Genomic DNA, 18,639 nt, shown 5'->3' with positions numbered 1-18,639 from the left:
GCCAGTATTTACAAATATATTGTATAATACAAACAATTAGAATACTAAACAAACTAACTAAATGTTAACCCTAATTGTAAATATTATCATATCTTACTTAAAATTATTTCCGTTTTTTGACCAGTAAAGGTAAATAAATAGTTCTTCCCATTTTCATGTTTACTGCTGCCATCTATTGAAATCACAATTTTGTGCTTGTTTCCCTCGATGGTACTGAGAAAAGCAAATCATTGAATTATAATGCTTTAGTTAAACGCTCTTGAAATACATATATTTAATTTAATATCAATAACTTGTATGTATGACTGACTTCAACAAATCGATAGCATCTAAATTTATGGCATCCTGGGGTAAGCTGACACTGTGAAGTGGTTTAACATGGCCTTCTTTAATGCCAATTTCTAATCCTTTTTGAATTACTTCTTTTATACTTGGATGCAGATCCAGAAGTACATCTGAGACTACACCGTGCATAATGGCTTCATTTGTGAAACGCAACATACCTAATGTAATTTACATTTATTAAATTTAAAGTCATAAAAAAATCTTCTAGTGAGTGAACCAATCTTTAAAGGGAAGTATTATGATTTAGTAAAGTGTTAAGTTCTCTTGAGAAATATGATAATATTTCTACCCTGTGATGTCTGAGTTGAGAGAACAATTTATGCGGAAAATCGTGAATTTGAAATATTTCAAAATATTGTACTGAAATTTAATACAAGAAATTGGAAGCAATGGAATACCAAGCAATTTCAGGTTTATGCGATTGTTCTAAAACATGTGTACCTAACATTTGGGTTATTTTTTCTCCAAAAAATGGAGTATGTCTAAAAGCATACACTATTGAACTGTTTCAAGTTGTAATAAATCCAAATTTCAATTTTTCAAATGAAAAATTTAAAAACTATTTTATAATGGAATGTAGAACTAGCTTTTTCAATAATGACGGCGAAACTGGAAGGAAGCAAACAGCACGAATTACCCACAGATATCGTCTACTTGTAAGACCACGTTCTATCTTAGTAGTAGGGAGTAAGGATTATTGCAACTCCACTATCTCACTTTTGACGCTGACTGTCTGCAGTCCATTCAGCTGATTATCCTAATTTAGTTTCGAACATGTGGTTAGATCCGAAGACAATAACGCTAATTTTCTCTGTCGTATCATGCGAGTTTTTTTCTATTTTTGACCGTTTTCTGATTTTTATAAATCATAAATGGTTGATTGATGATCAGTTCGGTTTAAAGAAATTGACTCAAACAAAGATTTAGACATTTCACTTGCAGACTGGACATGGTGACATGAGGGTTGTGACTTAAATTGTTTCACCGTTTTATTAACGCTTTAGGTTTGTGCCAATAGAACCTCTGATAGGTTTGCGGTTGCACAGAGCATGCATAAAGTAATTAAAGTGTTCTAAAAAAACAAAATCGAATCCAAATCTGTACAGGGATCGCACTTGCGCGCTAAATAATCTCAAACCAAAAGGCAACTGATGACAAATTGCCAGTAGGAACAATGCAGTTAAATAACGCACATATGTATGCTACCTCTCCAACTTATTTTTAGTCAGCAAGTGCATTGTGTGACGGAACGTAGTCAAATTCTCTGTTAAATCAAAGTGGTGGAAAAATTGTTTATGATAGTTGAAATCCAAAACCTGTTAGAAATAGTAAAAACTTACGACGGATGTTACGCCGGATCAAATCAGCTCTCTTATCTTATTTATTAACTTGTTTGACTCAAGTTTATCCCTTAAACTGTTATCTCAACTAAAATCCAAACTAAACGGTTTGTTTCATGGTTAACTAGTTAGCTTTCGTTAGTATATGTATTTTTTCTTTTTTATCAACAAAATTGTTAAACCAAAGTCTTCTCACTTTACAATACAATTACAAAATAGAAATTGAGTTGTAATCCGGTGAAAAAGAGAGGATAGTTTCTTCTAAATACTATGCTTTGCAACAAGGGCAAATAGCGGTCATTGTTGAGGAAAAGCGCAATTCGTTTTTTTGAATCAACCTTTCTTTGAATCACTGGGGTTTGAAGCTACGCATGTAATGAGACCGCTATATCTTTGTTTATAAATCAATTGTATAAAAGTGTAACTTCTTAGTATGTTTGTGAAAGAAGCACTTTTGAGATAACAATACTTCCTCTTTAACATTGAATGAAGTGAACATCCCTTTAAATTTTTTATCAAATTAAATTGAACTTCACTACCAATTGAGTTTTCGATTTGCAATATGCTTGATTTCAATAAGAAAAAGAATCCATATCTAGTCAAACATGTAAATGACGCAGCTACTGTTGACATATCATCACTGGTGTCGACAATTATGGGCACGCCTTTGCCCCCAGTTTTGGATAATAAGGGCATTTCAAATGAATTTCTTTTACAGAAATATATATTACTATTCGAAATCTGAAACAAATAAGATCTTAAATATTTATTGTTACTTTACTTAAAAATAACTTTGTATTTTATATTAAATTGTTTACCTCGGGAAACAATTTAAGAATTAGATTTCTCTCTTCTACAGTTGTGTATGTAGTAAAAACTTTGTACCCTTCAGATAAAGCTACACGTATAATCGCTTGAGATACATGCAAACCCCCTCTATGCACTAGAATACTGTCTTTAACGACTGGATTGAAGGAATGTTTCTTTAAAATATAATATGCCTGAAACAGATTGAAAGAAAAAAGTTACTTATACTATAAACTGGTAGAAATATTGCTTTAAATTAAATTTAATCAATAATGTTTTACTTTTTCCAAGTCCTAGTGAGAGATTTTTTTGAATTCAAATTTTCAGTTTTCGAAATTGATTTTTCATCGATATTACTTGCTCCTTTTATGAAAAAACAAGAAGAAAAGGGGAAAAAAGATAGAGATTGTCTTGAAAATTGAACAAGAACGCTCTAAATTTGTAATTTTCTTTTTTGCTATCATTGCTTCTTCTGACTCTAAGATTTTGGATCTCTCTCTTACAAATCCATGCTTTCTCCTAACCTCCTTCTAAGAACCCAAGCATGAGAAACTGCCTCAATCGCAGATACATGTTGGGTTTGTGAATCATAAGAATTAATGAATTCCTGGTGTGGGCTAGAAGGGGTATTTGATAATCAAATTAGCGGTCCAAAATGAGCTCTCACAGGTCTCCTCCCACACGGTCTTAGGACTCCAAGTAATCAAGGAAAAAACATTGGTACATGTTAACCAGAAAAGGACTGAACCTCAGGAAAACTACAAGTTGGGCAGCAAAATGTTAAGTCCAGGTAATGTAAATCTTTAAAGTTTTTGGAAGTCTGCTAAAAAAGAGGATAAGCAATACATTGAAAGCTTAACATATAAAAAGGAAGATGACGTAATCAATATATAATGCGAAGATTTTCAAAAAAGAGGAATTTATCTAGACATGCCAGTATCCGTATTCTAAGATCACGGTGGTTATGGGTATGAAACTTTTAGTCTGCTAACTAAAACAGAAGTGAGCTTATAATAATGTCCTCCAAGAGATATTGTGAAGAATAATACATCAACAGAATAATTAATAACAGCAATTTAATCCCAGAATTCTGTTCGAAGACCAGCAATACTGAGAAAACTTGTGGGGTCCTTACTTTATATCTGTTTAAAGAAGTTTAATACCACATACAATTGAATAGAATAGAGGAACGGTGACGATATCTTCATATGACCAGTCCTCAGGTATCTGCCACCGTAAGATATCATCTTCAATTAATTCCTTATTATCTGATAAGTGACCAATGCCGCAAACCACTCTGCCTGTTTTATCTACACCACAGTAATCAAATACTCCAAGCTAAAAAAATTGAATAATATTTATTAATGAGTGTTGACATAAAACAGAGAGCTCTACTTTAGGAAGTATCAAGATTTCTATTAGAGACATACACTCGGCTTTCTCTGTTTATAATTTCACGAACAAGTCTGATTCGTTGATTTGATCAAATAATGGATGAACAGGGTGGAGTCTGCCTTGTCACTACGGTCTCATTGGAGTGAAAAGTCACAACTTTGTCACATTTATAATAAATAAAAGGTTAAAAATTATAAGGTAACTTACCTTTTTACCATTTGGGCTTTCGATAGGATCCCACAAGTTTAATCCAAGCGCCTTCAAGGTCACATTCTTCCCCCTTGAACAAAATTGAAAAATAAAAATCAAATAAAGGATAAAAGCAATGGTAATCAAATAAGGAATTGAAAAATACTATTTTTATTGGGTTTGTAGCAATTGACTTTAGATTCGTAAAGACCTCGCTGACCAAACACTGATTAATCACTCTGGCATCTAGCGATTGGTTATCCTATTTTCCCTGAAAGACTGTTTGCATCTATCAAAACATTTTTTGGGGCGATTTTTTGCAGAGGATGTTTACAGCTTCCACAAGTTTATTGATATTTACAACGTTGTTTATGATGCAAGCTCTGGAATTAGTACTTATTTGCAACAGTTTAAGCTTTAATATATTCAAGGTGTGCTCTTAATTCTGAAGCCTCCTAGTTAGAAAGTGCTTTTTAATTTTTTCTATTTCTTGCCTAATACTTCATTTTGTAGTTGGTGCAAAAAATAGTTCATTTATTAGTATTATACTACACATTTGTAGTGAGGAAAAATAGAAAAAGAAGTTTGACGCTAAACGAATATTAATGAGCAACAAAATGTATAATTCTAACTTATCGCACGTCCACTCTTACATATTTTGGTTTTTCATTAGGCAGTGATAGTGTAAATTTATCACATGCATTCTTCATGTTTTTGTGGTCTGAAAATGTGATATCGGCAGAATCATAGCAAAAATATTTGCCTACATTTAACATAGTAGAAGTAAGTACTACATAAAACGGGATTTGCAACTTGTAGATGCACTCACCGACTAATATGAAACGTTTAATCCATCTGATGCATTATTAATTCGTCAGAAGGAAAGAAAGCCAGAAATTGTATTTTTATTTACTCAACTCAGAAGAACTGTTGCATCCCTTTGGTAACAAATGGCCAATTGCCAATACTAATATAATTTGCAATTACTAAAGTTAAAGAAACTTTTAAAGAAATACGTTTAAAGTGTTACTTTAAAATTGTGCAGGCAATAAAGAAAAATTTAAATATATAAAAGGTGCAGTTAAAATAAAGCCAAGCTTGGCGTTTTAACAAGTCATAATAGCGATGGCTTTTAAATCTCATTCTAATAATATTTTACTTCATAAAGGATATTCTGCAAAAATTTGGTGACTATAATGAAAAAGTCAGGAGGTTTTTCTGGTAGATGGAAAAGTAAATTTTTCAGCTCGAATAACGTATGCTCAAAAACGCTATTTTGCCCTGCTTACACATTTATCGCTATGTGGTTGTATTTTGAAGTGCAATTCAATGTTCAATTTCCAAAATTGATAACGTGATAATATTCTTTCTATCCCTTGAAAAACGATTTTTATGTTATCATTAAAGCCAGCACAGTAACTGATCTTACACTTACTAAATGAAATAAATATTTTGTGTAACTTACTTAATAGACGAGATAGAATAAACTGAGTCCGGTTGTGATTCTAATTGTACTGGGGTAGATTCGGTGAGCGGAGTTGACAAATTTAGACAACCCCAAGTATGATTTACGTGGATATTCAACAACAAATCCTTCTTTACTTGTTCCTTATAAAACGGTTCTTCAAGAGAAAAGGACGGCGCTTCTTCATCCACAAAAAAGTATCTATTTAAACAAAATTTCAAATGTAACATTAAAATTAAAGGTAAAAACATATATAGGGATGCTGCAATTAGAGTAATCAGATATTTGTTAGACTTTAAACTATATCCAATTGCTCTATTTAAAAAAATAATTTACTTTAGTTTAGACATTTATTCCTTATATTAAGGGTGAATAATACTTAGGCACAGACATTTAATCTGGCCAATCATAAATTGAATTTTAATATAATAAAAATTTCAAGTCCAAAATTTGCAAATTTAGTAAGGCATTTACACTTTAATGGAGAAAAATCCAAATTATGGTAAAAAATAAAAATATGAAGCAATTTACAAGCGAGTTGAGTGCGAATTCCGATATGATAGAAGTCAAATATACAGGGTGTCCCAAGCTATATGGATAACGACTTTTTCTCGGAAACTAAGATAGCTAGAAAGAAACTAAAAAATACGTGTTCCCTTAGTTTTTTTTAGGAATCCAAATTTACTTTGTAAATTTTTTTCGGTGCTTCCAGAAGCGAGATACAGGCACCAACTTCATTTTTTCAAATGGGAAGGTGCAGTTTTTATTTCAGAAATAGATTCCTCTATTTTTTTTAAATAACACCATCAGGCATGTAAAGAGATGTCTCGATAGGCAATTTGGTGGGCATGTTATATCGACACAGGGGGCGATTCAGTGTCCACCTCGTTCACCGGATTTGACACCTATGGACTATTTCCTTTGAGGATACCTGAAAAACAAGGTGATTATTCATAACTTTTTTCTTTCTTTTCTTATTTCTGCTTACCTAAAAGCATTTCTAAATCTAGGTGCATCAGAATCAAACCGGGATTGCATCTTAGATGAATTAATGCAGAGAATAATAGATGCCTGTAACTCGGTTAAAGCCGAATCTATTTCTTTGGCAGTAAGGGCAATTGGCAGGAAAGAGCATGTCTATGCATCTCTAATGGTGGAAGCCAGTTCGAGCATGATCTGTAATATTAATGAGGAGTAAAATTTATAATAAAATAGTACTTGTCTTCTTATTCAATCAAAAACCCGTTATAATATTATCATTTTGACATTTCTTATAAGAATCATGTTTTCATTCATAACTTCTAAAATATCGCTCACAGAAAAAAACCGTTCGAGTAAATTTTTCTTTAAAAAAATAGAGGAATCTATTTCTGAAATAAAAACCGCACCTTCCTATTTGAAAAAATGAAGTTGGTGCCTGTATCTCGCTTCTGGAAGCACCGAACAAAATTTGCAAAGTAAATTTGGATTCCTAACAAAAAACTAAGGGAACACGTATTTTTTAGTTTTTTTCTAGCTATCTTAGTTTCCGAGAAAAAGTCGTTATCCATATAGCTTGGGACACCCTGTATACAAACTTATTTAAGGATGCGATATTAGTTACGGACTTGTTCTAATATAAAAAATTAATTAAATTTTAGATTTAATTTGCACTTTCTCTTTCAGTAAAAGTAAAACTACTTGACAGATAAGTGAAATAATCCCAACTGCTCTATTTATATTTAAATATTCATAAAACTACATTATTTTACTCAAGGAATTATACCTGATAACTTGTGAATTTTCTAAACTCAGACAATATCGCATTATTTCATCCACTAAAAATAAAGACTTCATTCTTCCCACAAGATATATTAACTGTGAATATTTATTCTCTAAACCTTCATTTTTTAATGCTAATATCAAATCAGATTTCCACCTCTGGTTATTATTGCTGCTAATTTCAATTACAGTTGGTGTGTCGGGTTTTATTCGATGACACTAAAATTTGAACGAACTATGTAAGACGTAAATCATAAAAAAGACTATCGGATTTCCGCAATACTAATTTCCATTAATAAACTCACCATTTTGTGCAGACTGAGCTTAATGTTATTAAATTTAAAGTTAAAAACTGGATAAAGATTATCAAGCTTTTCTGTTGTTTGGTTGTCTTTGAGCAGAACAAAACCTATTGCCACTTTTTCTAAGCAATTTAAAGCTAAATTATTCAAAGGAAGTTCACCAATCAGTAACAGATTATCCGTCTTCCTTAGATTTTGAAAAAGTTCGTCCAATTTGTCTTCTAATGGCGGCGTTATAATGTGAACCTTAAAAAAAAAAAAAAAAACAATGGTGTCATTATTTTGTTCTTGACCAAAATAGAATAAATACTAATAGAATAAATTTTTAATTTAACAAAGTACATAAAGAGAATTTCAGAACATAATAAGTTATTAGAAAGTAAAGCAACATAATGAGCACCTCAGCAGAAGCCATCTTATTCTGGCTAAAATCTCTGGATAACACAAAATAAAAACCACCTGCAATTACCGCACCACTTATTTCTATCTAAATCCATATCTATCTTCTTCCTAGCCATGATCAAGCAGTTTCGGTAGAGGACCAGATAGTAAACAGTAACAATCGTAAGAACATGATTTTTGTATTGTTTTTTGTTATTGGAAGAGCACGTCGCTTTTTTCATCGACCAGTCGTCTGCTAATAAGTTAAATTCAGTTTTTTCGTATTTCGCTGAGACAAAGTGACATACTAACCTTTAAAGAGAATGCACAAAGACTGGCCCAGCTCGCACAAAAAGCGAAAAGGCAAACCATTAGGCTGCGTAAATGTCTATCCCAAACGGTTTTTTCACTTTAGTGTCTCTTAATATAGTATACAAATTTCATTGTTGTATGTGCACTTTAATTAAATATCCTATTTAAATATTCTATATTCTCAGTGAACCCTAAGTATTATCTTTTTTGGGGGAAAAGCTTCACATAATAATTTTAGTATTATATATGTTCTGCAATATACAAAGTTTAAATAAAACCGTTTAAGCATTTTCGAGCAAACCTCAGAGAAAAATGGAAATTCGCTTCCAGGTTATGGATTTCGGTCAAACCTAGTTTCAAGAGCGGCAATAGTACCAAAGATAAAAACTAAGTGGGCATTTTCTATAATAATCTTTCGTTTTGAATTTTATGTAAACACACTTAATTCACACAAGCTTTTCTTGTTCAAGAGATAGCAAAACATTTATTTATAGTAAAATAAATTTCGAAAATTTGACGTTGCTTTACAAGTTTTATTTGAAAATAGGGAAGTTCTTGGTGCCCAAGACATGCATCCAAACAAGATCCTGTACCTTTACCAGCGGTAAGAAGAGTAAGTTATACACGAGGCTGTTAAAACTGTTATTAAATTAAATCAGACAAATTATTACTTTAATTTAGAAAACATATCATGACGAACATACCTGTTCTCCAAAAGTTAGTAAATTGTTATAAATGTCAACACCACCATCAAATAGAACTGCAAGAAGTTTCTTCGGTTGATCTCTATATTGCAATATATTTTGAAATATTATTTGCAAGCAGTCACTAATTTGACAGTGGTGCTCCTAAAACAGGAATTTTTATAATAATATTTTAAAATGAATTAACAACGTATGTAGTAGATATATTGAAACACACTTTATTATCTGGCCCAGAGTAAGGTAAAAACTTGCAGCATTTCTTGATCAATTTTAGAGGCACAGATTTAATGGTACAACGTCTAGTCAAAAAAAGATGAAATTTTAATCCTTCACAACAAACTTCTTGCAAAATTCTGTCATAGGATACAGTAATTTCTGAAATTATAGTATAATTGTTATTACAATGCATTTTTAAACTGATAGATGGGTGTAAATGCTTATTATTCAAAAGCAAATGGTGATAGGTAGAATAATAGAAAATGTAAAAAAATAAAATAAAGTAAGGTAAAAACGTTAATGGTAAAAAACCCTGAGATAATATTGTGACAGTTTACACTTAATCTGTAACATAATGGAATTGTTAATATGTTGAGGTAATATTCAAAAGTGTAGTTTACCCGGGCAAGTGCAAAGGGCTCTAGAAGCGAAGTGGGCTTACCCTCTTACCTAGTAGAAGACCCTAAGGAGCGATTAAAGTGAATCAAGAAGTTGAACAAAACAAAAGGCAAATGGTTTTAAACAGAATGACTGCCAAAGAATATAACTGCTAATCTTCAGCCGGAGTCTTAGCGGCCGCAGGCGTTGCCTACTTATTTAGAACATTTTATTGTTGTATAATTTTTAATCTAGTTGGCTGTCGCTACATAGTTTCCTCCACAAAGGGGCCCGCTGAGGATGTGTCAACCAAGAGCCCACAAAAACCTGGAGAGCCGGTCCTGGTGTAGTTCCACAACATTCTCATAAATAACAATTTTCTTTAGTAATTTTAGTAATATTTCTCGCATGTAATATTTATTTATTTGATTTATAGGACTCACGTCCTGTCTCAAAAACAGTTGGGTACAGCATAAATTAATATAAATATATACAAACATAAGGACAATAAAAAATGAAAGAAACACTTTGAATATGTCATTGAAATAGGTCTAAGGAGTAGCTCCTTTGTGGTATTTCATGGTATTTTTTAAGACCTTGGAAATAAGTAAAAAGATAAATAAAGCCAAAGTAATTAAAAAAGAAATAAAGTAAAAAACATAAATCAATTTTTCAACTTATTAACTCCTCTCTTAAAGAGAAACATTCACACAGATAACAAAATACAGTTTTCATTACATCTCTACTGCACTGAGTTAACACAAAAGGTAAACTGAAAGAAGCTCTGTCCTGATACTTTTCACGGATACTAAAATATGCTGGGCAAACCATGAAAATGTGGTACAAATCCTCTTTTAGAACATTACCACATAAAAGGCAATTACTGTTTGAATCTATCCTGTAAGCGCTATTTTTTAATTTTAATGAAAATGTGTATTTATTAATTGTCCTAAGTTGAGCAAATAAACGTGTGTATGAAATAGGTAATAGGAAATAGGAAATAGTAATTTTAGTATACTAGTGAATTCCTTGGACTCCAACAAGTTGATTTAATTAAAATTCGACACCTTGAATAGGTGTTGCTATTGTTTCTCCTGCTAATCAATATTGCATCCAGAAATTCTATCCAATCACCAGTCCAGTGAATCGTGGCGTAAGAGGAGAATAATGTTCCTGGAACTTGCATTAATGGTAATTGAGCCTTTTTTCATTATTATCAAGTTAAACAAATTTTCCGCTTTTACCAATGTGTAATCTTGTTCTAGAATGATTAATGAGATAGAATCAGGCAGCTTCTTAGGTTAGAATAAATGTCTGCTCGCGCAACCTCCTAAACCTCAACCAATTTTATACTGTTTACGAAAATATTGTATAGTTTCTCGTAAGGTAACTCCACTTGCCTTAATATTAAACCATTAAAAACAGCCATTCGAGGCAAAAACAAAACTTTAACGTAGCCCTTTATTAGAAGACCGCCGAATTGTTGGCTTTCCCAAATTTCATGAAGTAGCTTAATACATATTAAACAACACAAGACTTTTGTTATGTTCTAAAAACACATAGTGATAACATTTCTATTTTCTGTATGAACAACAATGCTGCTTAAATCGGGTTTTACAAATCAGTACAATACAACTTACCTTTAAAGTCGAAAGCTTGAAAATGAGCAGTATCTAAACAAATTTGTCGAATAAATTGGACAATTTGAAATTCGTTACATTTCATTGTTTCGAATAGAGATACTAACATCAATATTGCATCCAGAAATCCTATCCAATCACCAGTCCAGTGAATCGTGGCGTAAATTTCTAAAATTAAAATTAAATTAATAAATAACCAAAATACCTTTGGGTTATTTTAGTATAAAGGAATATTTAATTTAGTACCATTGTCACACAACCAAACTTTTTGAATTAATTTAAAACTCTCGTTAAATTTAATGCAATATTCATCAAAAAAATTATAAACTTCATTATGAGACATTTCCTCCAAAGATTCTGGCAACAATACATTCTCAAGCAGCCTGAGGTCATTAACAGTTTCAAGATAACTTATTTGACCAAACATTATTAAACGTGAATTTAGTAAAATCTCAAACCTCCCAGTACCTCTATGAATTTGTAAATTTAATTCAGAACATACTAAAACACAAGAAATTAGTAAACATTTAAAAAAAATATGAATGATTAAAATTAAATAAATAATAATATTAAGTTTGACTTACAATTATCTGTAACCACACATTTTTCTTTAAAAGTTACATTTTGAATCAAAATTGAAGTTTTAGTTGTGGATTCTTTAAATTTTTTAAATTTATCAATTACAATATGCTGAAATTAAAAGAGGTTATTCATAATAATTTTTTGTGAGACTATTAAGTAGTGGTCCTTTTCTTGTGAATCTGAGATATTGCAGCTTGAATAACTGAATAAGTAACAAAAAAATCTGCACCAGATATGCACAATATTTTATCCATCAAAAAATAAAGAAATTTAAAAAAAGAATTAAAATAATAATTTAAAGGATAAACATAACCAAGTAATAGTACCATTTAACACAGGCAAAAAATTGCAATAAAAAAGAACTGCATTTTCTTACAGCTCACTCTGAAAAAACGCTCCCAGGGTGACAAAATTCATAACCCTCTGAAGTTAAATTAAGAAAAAAAGCGATAAATTCTACTAAAATGAAGAAGAAAAAAAAAACACACCACAATTAGACTGCGTTTGTTAGGAAACGAGTCAGTGCCGAAATGTTGTAGACATAAAATTACTCAAAGTAAAACAATGTTATGGTTTAAATATTCAGTAAAGGAAATAAAGTTTCTATGCTTTTATTGTTAAATTAAATGAATTAAAACTCCATTATTTTTGGTATTTCGCTGGAAATAAACAAGCCTAATTGAAATAAACGGATTAATTGAAAATATAACTTGGTATTCTAATTTTAAACGTGGTTACCTTCCTAACACAAATGATATCAATGAGGAAAGTAAGTTCTTGTATAAAAGAAAGAAAATGTGAACAATGTCTTTCTGCACACCTTAAACCTTTTTTTATTTTTATGTACTTATTTATTATAATTTTATTTTTTCATTTGTAGGATAAAAGTGAATTCATAATCATACTTACTAGCAAAAAAGAAAATGGAATAACTTGTTTTCCATTAATGTTGTGACCATAAAACTTCTCCAACTGTCTGTTCGATATGTCGAGATATTCCGCACAGTCGCACGATGTTATCTGAAATTAAATGTTTTAGTAAACAATTCATTCATTTTTTGAACTAAATTCGTTCAACTATCGAATTTAAGGAAGCACATGCTTAATAATTGTGTAGGAATAATGTAATAAATAAAAAGTAGCTATAAAAAAGAACTGAGAATAACCCTCTTACAAAATCCACACTCGTAACCATCAAATCAACCCATCCGAAATTTATAATAAATAGTTTAGTGTAGAGTTCTTGACTCTTTTGTTAACAATTCAGCAACTGAATAATTTTTTTTTTAACATTATTATTTTAAGTAATTTGATGATAAGCAGAACTTCAACTAAAATACTACAATTTTCCCCGTAAAAAAATTAAATAAATAGTCCAAAAAAATAAAATAAAAGCAACTGATAAGAAACTACAGAAAGGGACTTACGAGAACAACCAGAAAAATCAAAAAATTATTTAAGAAGTAATAAATTAAGTTTACCTCTTTAATACGAAAATATCTATATTATATTTAAATACAAATAAACGCTGTAATTTTATTTTATCTCAATCTCTTTACAAATTATAGGTTTCACATGATGTATCTCACTCATATACTTTTAAATATTTGTGTAGAAATTTCTTATATTTAAACTGCGTTCACAAGCTAAAGTACTGATGATTGGCAAAGCGTACAGGTAAAACTTAAAGCCAATGCATGATCCCAATACATTTACATTAATGTCAAGATCAAGAGGAGGATGGTCAAAATTCAAGTTTTAAGAAAAAAAACAAACAAAACTCGAAACAAAGGCTTCATTTGGGAAGAAAATTATATGTTTTAAAAGTTAAAGATATAGGGCACATATTAAACTCAGAATAAGTTTTTAACTACAATTCGTTGATATATTTTTTTAAAATTTTTCAGTCGTAATTATTCTTACCTATTTACCTTGCTTGTTGACAACTTCAAAATGATATTTTTTAGTTAAAAAAAACTCTTGTTATTCCAAACTCACTTTATATGTTTACAAAATGTTTTATTCATGTAATAGAAGGGTACAATATCAAAACTACCATTTCTGCCGACATGAAAATCTAAAAAAAGCTATGATCCCCAAATGGGGTCAATGGCAGGTAATGGGTTTTTTTCTTTGTTTTAATTGTAAGCGAATGTTTTGCAGTCAGCGTTCAATAATTTTCTTTGTTCGCTGCGGTTAAAAAACAATTCTTATTCCATTTACTATTTATTTTTTGCGAGTAACACTTCTAAAAATTAACTTTTCTATAAATAAAAAGTCCCATTTTTGGGTCACTCTTCCTCACTGAACCTTTGTACAATAGAAGAAGTGCTTTCTTTTAGAAAATGACTATACCATTGTCGCATTTAAGTTTCATGTTGCCCTAATTTTTTTTTTTCATCTATAAATAATATTATTTTTTTATTATTATTATTTTTTTAGCGCATCAACAGCTGAGGTTACTAGCGCTCGGAGCTTTTTTCAGTGCACTGCCGGCCTCCGGACAGTGTTCTCTCGTTACAGACAACACTGTCCATCACCGGACAGTGAGCTGTAAGAAGCTTCTAGGAAGAGAAAATCTAAGGGTCAGCTGCTGGATTCGAACCCGGGACCTCCGCGTGGGAGTCCAGTATGCTAACCTCATAGCTAATCCCTTCCCTAATAATATTATTATAACTTATTTGTTTAAGTTTACATTTTAATTGTTTTTATGCAAAACTGTAGAAGAATCCATTACAAACAAGGAAATTTCAGCATTAAATCCTTCTCTTTTTCTAGAGAATCTTTAAAAAAATATTTACTTACTTTTTCAATGAATGCATCCATTGTCGATGATGTCACTTTCTCCCAAGTTAAAAGTGGGCCAAGTGAAGGTATGGGTCCAGTCAATGGAAACTCCCGTTCTGGATATAAATTCTCTACATTAATATTAACTCCTTCCAAATATAGTCTAGAAATAGAATAAAAGAGCGGTTTAAATAAATATAAATGGACACAAAATTAAAAATTACTTTTAAAGTTCCACGTACTTTCCAACAGACATAAATAAGTGTGCCAGAATATCTTTCTCAAATCGATTAACCAAAGATATGTTAGTGCAGTTTGAAAGTGATTTTTTGACTATTGCCTGAAGTAAACCACGAGGTGCTATTTCTATCACTACAACATTAGCTGGAATATGTGCACAGGCTTCTTCGAACAGTACTGGATTCAGTAGATTATTCGTGTGATATTCAGCTGAACTGAACTTTGCTAGATCACTGTCCCAAGATGATTCAGGTATGGAACTGCTTATCCAACGTTTAGTTCGTAACTTTGGGACTGATACTGACTGCAGACAGACAAATAAAACATTGTTGGTAAGAAATGAAAAGTTAGGAGCAAAGGTTTTGATCCATGGACCTCTTTGGAGTAGTAAGGGCCTCTTCTCAGATTAATTCCTAAAACTCGTAAAGTATAAAATGAACAAAAATTGATGGATTTTATTTTGAGACAAATGTAAATAAAGTAAACAAAAAATATACATAAAGTTGTCAAAGTAGGGTGTTTTTCAATATTACTAGCTCTTGGGTCACTAATGCCCATTTGCACAAGAGTTAAGTTTAAAAATTTTAAACTGAATATTTTCAAAACTAAACATCTTTAAAATTCAGTTGGTTTAACGGGTAAAACTGGACGAAACAAGTGCTATGGAAGTCTCTTTTTACAAACATAACTGAACAAAACCTTACAAAAGTGTGTTTTATCTGAAAAAAAATCTAAATACGGTTATTTGCTTTGGGTTGTCGATTTTTTTAATTATACATTTTATTTGACATTTTGTAAATACTTTTGCTTTATTTCAAATACTACAAAAGCATTTGTCGTCCTTTGGGTTTTAGACCAGTAATGATCAAACTAAAGGTTATAGATACCATTTAAATTGCTTTTGTGTCAATGCGTGATTGAAAAAAATACAGATAGAATATAAATTATCCACACAATTAGAAAATGTAAATCAACCCGCGTAAACAAACAACAAATGGTTGCCTAGCAATTGTGGGTCAGTGAAAAAGCTTGCGCGGGTCATAGGTTCGCCATCACTGGTCTAGTCCCTAGGTTGATAGCTTGGCAAAAATAAACAAATTATGACTGAATTGGCATTATTCTTTCTTCCTTCTGTAAGAAACAAAAACAAGTAGCTGACTGACTGCACTTAGAGTCGTTTGCACTTGCATCCAATTTCCAGTTAGTGTACACTTCGATGGCTAGCTTAAAAATATTACATGATACATAAAAATTCTTGAAGTATGTCATTGGACAAGGAAATAAACGAGTAGTTCTCTGCTATATCCCACGAAATAATATGAGCATTTACAGAGTACATGGTTTGCTAGAATATCTTCTGTATAGTAAGAGTCTGGTAAGCACATGAACAGCATCTACTAAAATAATGCTTCCTGAAGACGTTGTGTATCTGATTCTTACCATCTGAGCTTTTCTAGTGTAAAATTTATCATTTTCACAGCGGCTTCATTCATATTCACGGGTTTTTAAATATATATAAATTAAATAACTTTCATTGAAGGGTTCAGAACTGAAGAATAACATAGACAAGGCTAATGAGGTAACTACGATTATAGAAGATATTAAATAACTGGTTTTCAGATTTTTAAAAGTTATTTAAAATTGTAAAGAAAAATTATGTTTGAGTTCTATATGATGTAGAACTATACGTTACATTTCTGCTGCGGGTTTTTTATTAGAAAAAGTGAAAGGAACAATATAAACCTGTTGCAAGTATTTAAAAAGAATGGGCGCCACAGGCTTAATGTATCTGCTGTGATAGGCAATATTAGAAACGTTAACAAGTTTAGCAAATATTCCCTTCTTTTTAATTTCGCTGACGAACTTGGCCATTTCTTCAGCAGGTCCTGACAAAGTACAACTAGTGTTGGAATTATGGCAGGCTACTTCAATTGTAGGTGGCAGCTGATCTTTAATTTGGTTATAGCCCAATCCTGAAATAAATTTTAGTATTTTTATTTTATGTTTTTACAAATAATGAACAGATCACAAACAAATCCATCATAAAAACTGCTTCTTAAACTTGGAATAACAACTCTGGAGAATCAAAGAAAATAAGATAATAATATAGTTCTTTAAAATTCTCAAAAATGAAGGAATGAACTGCTTCGCAGGAAAGATTTAATAATGCAAAGTTTATATTTAAGAAAATTTGAAAGAATTTATAATAAAAAAGTAAAATAAATAGATAAAATAATCTGTTGGCAATTTTGCGTGATCAAAAATATTTCTAAATTCAGGTTTTTTTCATATAATATCCATAAATGGCTCGAAAAAATGGCAGGTGGATACCGTAGTAAATTAGTTATAACTAATCATTAGCTGTGTTGACTAAAAAACCCAGCAAACAAAGCATGAAGTGAATGGTTAGTCAAGTAGTTAAGTCCAGCAGGTTGTCAGAAGATTTTTATCTTCCTAGGAGCTTTTTACAGTTCAGATTAACATTAGGAAATCATCTAAAAGTACTTTACTGGGATAATACATATCTTGAGTTCTAAGCAACAAGAGGTACGGATTCTTTTCTGCAAAAATAAGTTCTAGTAACAATTACCATTCTATCCTCTTTAATGAGGCTGTTTCATATCAAATTATTAATTTTTTTGTTAACCAAATATTAAATATTATAAGAAATAGATAATTGAGATTTTTTCAAGATAGTACCAATTGTAGTTATCACGCTAAACTGTTCCCCGGTGAGAAACAAGTATTAAAAAAACAAAGCATGCAAGGAAAGATATAGCTCAATAGTTTAGTGCATCCTCCTTACTCTAGATTTTAATTAAGTGAAACAAATTGATTTATTGTTTAGAATTTCTTACCAACAGCAGCCATCATTCCTTTAATTAAAGTTGCTTCAACCGAAGCTTTTCCTCGTGCGTAAGCAACAAGTATCGTTTGTTCTGCAGTAAAACATCCATCCGCATAAGCGCAGCCCAGTTCACCGACAGAGTGTCCAATAATTCCGTCAGGTTCTACGCCTAATTCCCTGAGTACGTCCACTAAACCAACCTATCATTTTATTTTTAATGTATGCATTAGAAAACTGAATAAACTAATTAGAACTAAATTTATTAAAAGTTTTTTAGTTAAATTAAAAAGATTTTTCGTAAACAAATTAAATAAATAAATAAAAATAAATATTTCCCGTAGTTAGAAGTTCTCCTTCCCTAAAGTTGACAAGTACTACTGTCCCTAAGAAGAAGAGTACGCCTGCTGACCGTGCATTAAAGGTTCAAAATATATATAGCTGCAGGTTCATGTCAATAGTAGTCACTGCGTTTCGTTTGTCTGAGGAAGAAAACGTCCACTGTCTTAGCGAGGGAGTCAAGAGCGAATTACCTTGTATCTGGTGTTGAAATACCCAACACTCTGAGCTATACTTCAACAATACAATGAAAATTGTTTGACTTTTTTTTTACTTCAACATACACTAATGAAAAATGCGAACAACTGACATGTTTTCCATTATATTCTGTGTCTGACTCTTAATAAGTTGTAGATATGAAATTGCCAGGAATAAACTAATGTAATTGAAGAGGCAATTAAAAAAAATAAAGTAAATTAAACATTTTACATTTATTTTGTTTTTAAAATAAGGTTTTTTAAAAAGGATTTTTTACTTTAAAAAATTGAAATCATCGTAATGTGTGCTACCCATTTGATTAACAGTGTAAGAAGCAGAAGGAAGCAACAAACTCACTAATTTATTAAGTAATTGCTTCTTTCCCGGAATCCTTAATGATTTCAAGTTGAGTA

General features: G+C 31.1%; 1 protein-coding gene across 1 annotated transcript in view; it reads right to left on the bottom strand.

The window, feature by feature from the left end:
• The window catches only part of LOC141453935 (fatty acid synthase-like), a 30,278-nt gene that overhangs the window by 4,897 nt on the left and 6,742 nt on the right, over window positions 1–18,639 (bottom strand). The window contains exons 7-25 of the mRNA XM_074127564.1: window positions 17,703–17,892; window positions 16,588–16,817; window positions 14,847–15,148; window positions 14,623–14,767; window positions 12,727–12,837; window positions 11,820–11,925; window positions 11,482–11,736; window positions 11,236–11,403; window positions 9,219–9,376; window positions 9,002–9,145; window positions 7,608–7,850; window positions 7,307–7,521; window positions 5,542–5,742; window positions 4,095–4,167; window positions 3,663–3,830; window positions 2,504–2,686; window positions 2,225–2,426; window positions 311–503; window positions 98–213 (exon numbers count right to left, since the gene is read on the bottom strand). Of these exons, the coding sequence (XP_073983665.1) occupies window positions 98–213; window positions 311–503; window positions 2,225–2,426; window positions 2,504–2,686; window positions 3,663–3,830; window positions 4,095–4,167; window positions 5,542–5,742; window positions 7,307–7,521; window positions 7,608–7,850; window positions 9,002–9,145; window positions 9,219–9,376; window positions 11,236–11,403; window positions 11,482–11,736; window positions 11,820–11,925; window positions 12,727–12,837; window positions 14,623–14,767; window positions 14,847–15,148; window positions 16,588–16,817; window positions 17,703–17,892 (3,403 nt within the window). The remainder of the gene's footprint in view (window positions 1–97; window positions 214–310; window positions 504–2,224; window positions 2,427–2,503; window positions 2,687–3,662; window positions 3,831–4,094; window positions 4,168–5,541; window positions 5,743–7,306; window positions 7,522–7,607; window positions 7,851–9,001; window positions 9,146–9,218; window positions 9,377–11,235; window positions 11,404–11,481; window positions 11,737–11,819; window positions 11,926–12,726; window positions 12,838–14,622; window positions 14,768–14,846; window positions 15,149–16,587; window positions 16,818–17,702; window positions 17,893–18,639) is intronic.

The sequence above is a fragment of the Rhodnius prolixus genome, unplaced genomic scaffold, assembly GCF_049639745.1.
Source record: "Rhodnius prolixus isolate KJV_2025 unplaced genomic scaffold, Rpr scaffold_9, whole genome shotgun sequence".
NCBI lineage: Eukaryota > Metazoa > Arthropoda > Insecta > Hemiptera > Reduviidae > Rhodnius > Rhodnius prolixus.
Note: the sequence above shows the minus strand (reverse complement) of the source record. Positions and strands in the feature narration are given on the sequence as shown.